The sequence below is a fragment of the Malurus melanocephalus genome, unplaced genomic scaffold (assembly GCF_030028575.1).
Source record: "Malurus melanocephalus ecotype Western Australia unplaced genomic scaffold, MMel_1.1 scaffold_535, whole genome shotgun sequence".
Classification (NCBI taxonomy): Eukaryota; Metazoa; Chordata; class Aves; order Passeriformes; family Maluridae; genus Malurus; species Malurus melanocephalus.
In genome coordinates this window covers 385190-390634 of record NW_026623767.1, presented here as the reverse complement: position 1 = coordinate 390634, position 5445 = coordinate 385190, and the positions used below count along the sequence as shown (strand labels likewise).

Sequence of the window (5445 nt, the reverse complement as noted above, 5' to 3'; positions counted from 1 at the left end):
GGGCCGGGCTTAAAGCGCGCTCGGGGCCGGGGCCGCGCTCACCTGGGCGCCCTCGCCGCGCTCCGCCGGCCGCCGCAGCGGCTGCGGGGCAGCGCCCGGGTGACCATGCGGGGCAGAGCCCGGGTGGCCATGCGGGGCAGCAGGTAGCACCCGCCAGGTGCGCGGCGGAACATGGACTGTCTGCTGCTGGCCGTCTGGACTTTACCTGTTGCGATTCTCGGCGGCAGCTCCATGCAATTCCAGACTCTCCTGTGGCTCGGAAGCACTGTAAAGGCAGGTCGAGAGCACTTTCTTTTGCAGTCGCCTAGTGTGCTTTCGTACCAGGTTACTGCACTTTCTGGTGCCTTGTCTTTCTGCCTTGCCTTGTCAAGGAAATCTCGCCCAATACTCCTTTTTTCTCTCTCTCTTTTTTATTTTTTTTTTCTCTTGCAGACCCTTCAGCTGTGCTGCCTCTGTTGCATGTCTCATGCAGCAACTTTAACCAGTGACAGCATCAGTGAATTGACTCATGGTTTGTATAGCTCTTTCTGTGTCTGTTTTATATGAACATTTGCATGGATGCTTTTTTTTTAAAATTTTTTGTTTGTTTATTTGTTTTGGTGGAGAGAGTTTTTAGAGGGAAGAAATCACAGTGTTTGGGGAGCATAAAGTGCAAGCAGGCTGGCTACTGTGGGATGGTGAACCATGGGCAGGGATTAGTTTGTTAAGCCCTGTGTGCTAAAGCTGAAAGGAACAATATGTAGCAGCGAAGCAAATGAATGAGATGGTAAATACATCCACGTTTCCATGTGCGATTAGAAAGATGAATGTGTGTGTAGCCTCAGCAGCAAAACCTCATGTGTCTGTTGTGGAAGCAGTGAGACAAAAGTAATGAAAAGATTTGTGTGGGAGAGCAGGAGGAGCTGTGCAATGCAGGCTAAGGGGGAAAAAAACCTGGAGAGAAAGGGCTGGTGTGAGGAGTGGGAGCTCAGGAGCTGTTTGTTCCCAGGTTGCAGGGACTCACACGTAGATGCTGATGACTTTGGGACTTTTGAAGTGCAGGGTATGCTTTGTGTTGTGTGTGAGCAGAAACAAAGTACAATAGAGAGCCACACCAGGGTGCAGAAAGGAAAACCCTCTTGCACCCTATGGTCTGCTCACTTGGGGCTTCTCTCTCTTGCAGCAGCTGCTTGCATTTTTTGGCCACCAGCCTGCTTAGTGTCCTCAACTTCTGCCATTGATTAACACCACTCGAGGAAAGCGAAAGCTCTTGATGCATTGTTTCCACTGTCTAAGGAAAAGCAAGCTATCAGTGGTTATATTTTCAGCCTAATGTGTGTTCARTAATGACTATCCAGGCAAAAAGATTGATTGAGAGCATTTGCAACATCTGTGTTACAACACAAGAAGGAGGGGGGGGGGTTCTTTTTTTAATGGTGTTACTTCAATTTAGAGAAATGAATTGTTTTGTCAAGTGCATGGACACAGCTCAGAAATTAAATGGGGTTGGGTCGCAGTTTAGGCAGCATCATTACTCAGGTAACCAGGAATAGGTGCAGAGGTTCTAGTTCCGGAAACACCTAAAATTCAGACTGGTTCTGGGATACAGGCAATCCCTGYGTGATTTGGTCAACACCAATGGCAAAGTACCCCAACTGAGACACCTGTTTATACAGCCAGATGAATTATGGCCCTTTCCACCTCATTTTTTCGGTGGTTCTGGGTAGATCTCAGTGTTCTCCTCAAAAACAGTTTGTTAATTTTTTGCGTATTTTATCCAATATACAACAATCAACTTCTTTGATWTGCAATTAGTGATGGCTGACTAAAGGTTATTAGGTAGGATGTAATCTCTTTCTGCTGAAGGTCAGTTACRATTTGAAACCCAGTCTAATCAAGTCACTACAAAGAGATGAGATCTCACTCAGTTAAGGCATTAATAAATTAATCCTTTAATCCATTTGAGCAAGTGGTAGAGTTCTGCAAAGTCTCGCTCACGGCTGCCCCTACAGTGACACAGAGATATTTGTGTATTCTCAGGGAAGGGAAAAGCCTCTCAAACCAGAGCAGCCTTCACATTTGACAGCAATTAATACAGGGGGAGGGGAAAATCCACAGATCTGCTGGTGATGACAAATGTCTTGAGAGGAGCAGTTGTGGGAATGTTCACAGCTATGCTAGTTAGTCTGTGCCTCTCAGTGGGGCACAAAGGAAACAAACACAGGCTGAGAGGCTGTGCGACTTTCGGGGGGGAATTTATGCAGGCGAGACAGCACACAYGGAGCCTGCAGAGCCCGCAGGCCAGCCCCAAAACGGGGGAGATCTCCATGCCAYGGGGAGTGCCCCATACCCTGTCAGAGTGCCTTGTGTGTGGGATGCAAGAGCTGATGGCCAACCCTTTATCGTTACAGATTATGTGTTTGTGACACCTGTCAGAGTGGATGCCAGCGGATCGTACATTTCACATGATGTTTTGCACAGTACTAGGAGAAGGAGATCAACTCAGAGTTCAAAGAGTTCCTTGCACTACAAATTTTCAGCATTTGGACAGGAACTTCACTTAGAGCTTAAACCTTCGACCATTTTAAGCAACAGTTTTATTGTCCAGGTACTCGGGAAAGATGGWGTGTCAAATTCTCAGGAACATGAAATTGAGCAGTGTTTCTACCAGGGATTTATCAGGAATGATAGCACCTCATCGGTAGCAATCTCTACATGTGTAGGCTTGGTAAGTTTCTATTTCAAACAAATCAGCATTAAAAGCATTTTCTTATGTGGAATAGTAGCTGAAGGTATGTAATTCATGTAATGTTCAGGGTACCATGCGCCATTTGCTGATTTTTCTAGTATCRCTAGTTGCTACTGTATTTAACAGAAGAAATTTTGTTCTAGCTAATGAACTGCATCAAAACCTTTGTACTTTTTGATGACAATCTTTCAGGAAAAAAMCAGAAGAGACTRGCTGGTAGTACTAGTAATTATCACATTGCAAATTGTTACAGTTTGTGATAGTTCATACATTTCTKCTCACTCTGAAGTAAAAGTTCTTCCTGCCTTTGTGAACTGCTGTGAATAAAGGCAAAAATCAATCCAGAAGCTTGTGAAAAAATAATATTGTATCAAGGTTCATCAACTACTTTAAGGAAGGGTGAATTTCCTAGCTTGGCAGGAGTTATGAACCAATTTCCCTTTGTTTCCTTTGATAATTCAAGCCTTRTTTGGGTTTACAAGTCTTGATGGGTTGATCTCTTGTGAATGTGTTAAATATTATCATTGTGTATTTTCCATTTATGGCTGTCAGCCAAGTTCATGAAAAATCATTATTCACAGGTGATTTTTTTCAAAATGCATTTGGCAGTGCTCGTTGCCTGCAGAGAAGGCTTACTGATATGATTTAGGAGAATCMTCTACAGGATTTATTAATTAATTAAGGATGTTTTTTAAGGCTTAATCCCTTGCACTTGCAAAGCAGTTCTGCTATGGCTGCAGAGGAAGGCAGTGACATTTCGGGGGAAGCATATGAAGTCATCTGTGTGCTTTGTGGTTGACTAAAGGTCCAGAGGATATGTTGGGTCACCCTCTAGAAATCTGTTTTGCAAAGGTACTTGTCTCTAAGGGCTATTTAAACTGTGTGASGGGACCAAAGAAGGAGCACTTGAGACAGCCAGTGTTTCCTTTGAAAYAGGAATCAGTGACTTGAGAAGCCTGTTCATTAGGAAGGGCTGGTGATAACTGGTTGAAGTGGTCTGGGTTATATTTTGAATGCTGTACTCTTTTTTYTWTTTWTTTTTYCCCCCTCAGCAAGTTAGARGAATCTTGCAGTTCATTGGAACAGTTGCAAATGTGAGTTTGGAACAGGTGCCAGAAACTGGATTGAAGATTTCTTTTGCTTTTAAAGTTGTGTTTGTAATGCTGAACTGCTGATAACAAACATGCCTAGTTGTTTTCATGGAAGCCTCATGTTCACATTGGTTACTTTTTACCAGATTTACTCAGAAAAATACCCTGTTTTCACTCACTGCAGTGTTTTGTCGTTTTGCTCCGGGAAGTGCTCCCTACACACAGCAGGTAAATTTGGGAGATCTCCCCTGTTTGGCCATATTTGGGTTTTTAACATGCTTTCTGAGCTAAGTGAAGTTGGGCTTGTCAAGTCTTGYCTGGAGAAGGAAGGTTCAAGCCTGCCTCAGGTCACAGAGGAACAGAATGTGGTGATCTTAACTGAGAGTGAAATGGATCTTTTACCACTGTCTCGACACAGAGGTTGTTATGACTGGTAAGMTTCACTTAGAGAAGATCCAGAAACTGATCAAAAGAGAATAAATATTGTGGTATGAACAAACTTATTATGGAAGGACCTGGAGTACCAACAAATAGTTTCTCTTTAATTCCAAAGTTCAATAGATTTTACCTTAAGTTGTTATTTTAAACTGGTAAATGAAGTAAACCTTTCYTTACAATAATCTCCTGCAGGGTAGGTATCCCAAAGTATAATTGTTCCTTTCTCTCCCTATCCATCCATTAATTTCAGTGCACCTAATGAATCCCAGGCAAATTACCAACAGGATCCCGACCCTTTCAGTTTACAAGGCTGCCCTCTTAAAGATGTCGTCAGCTGTCTGTAATGACACCCACGTCACTTTTCACTGGGATCCAAATTCAGTAATCATATGTTAAGTCTGGACGCTGTGCTCTGATCAAGAGAACCTTGTGAATAGCTTCTATATCCTTTTTCACCAACTGCTTTTGTCACTTGGTTGCCCTTCTTTCCTATTTGCTTTGTTCACTGCAATTAAACCGAAAGTGGTGTTTCTTCTATATGGTTGGTAGCACTAATCTTTCCATTGTTCCTTTCATTAGCAATAGCTTCTCTACAATAAAGCTGCAGTGACCCATTCTTTCAAGCCTGGAACACCACAATGTGATTTGGAAGCAATTGCATTTCAATAGACTATGGGGACTCTTTGATCTAATTTTTTGGATGACCTAGAGTATTCAGTCATTCAGCTGTCTGTTATCTGCCAGTGCCTGCAGAGGAGACTTTGGGGAGAGGCTGCATGAAATGGTTTGTTAGGCAGGATGACCTTAACTTAACACTGGGAAGGAGCAAGAATTTGTGCTTTGGTCTAGATCTGTTAAGGGATGTGTGTATATTACATTTTAATGGCTTAGTTGACAGGAAGGCCCCACRTTTTTATGCTGATTTGTTGATTTGAGACCAAATGTTTCCATCAGTCAACACAATTTTCTTGGTGTCAGAAGGCAGAACTGGATCTTTATCTGAACAAGCCTCTGATACAGTAAGGGAGCGTTTCAGGAGAATGTGCACAAGTTTACTGTGAGTACTGCCTCTTTTCATCATCAAAGTGCTAAAGTACTTTAACTTTCTACTGGAAACTTGATTTTTCTGTTCTCTGCCCTTTTCTGCTTCAGTCAGCATCCTTTGCTTGCTGGAGCATTTGCTATACA

At 43.0% G+C, this 5445-nt stretch overlaps 1 protein-coding gene across 3 annotated transcripts in view; it reads left to right on the top strand.

Annotated features, from left to right (window-relative positions):
• The first annotated feature begins 41 nt into the window (after nucleotides 1-41).
• ADAMTS18 (ADAM metallopeptidase with thrombospondin type 1 motif 18) overlaps nucleotides 42-5445 on the top strand; it is a 76062-nt gene continuing 70658 nt past the window's right edge. For 2 of the 3 annotated variants that reach the window (XM_057381859.1, XM_057381858.1), the window contains exons 1-3: nucleotides 42-273; nucleotides 433-511; nucleotides 2391-2707. In XM_057381859.1, coding sequence (XP_057237842.1) covers nucleotides 172-273; nucleotides 433-511; nucleotides 2391-2707 — 498 coding nt within the window. In that variant the 5' untranslated portion in view covers nucleotides 42-171. Of the gene's footprint in view, nucleotides 278-432; nucleotides 512-2390; nucleotides 2708-5445 lie in introns of all 3 variants that reach the window. The other variant, XM_057381860.1, reaches the window with a different exon arrangement.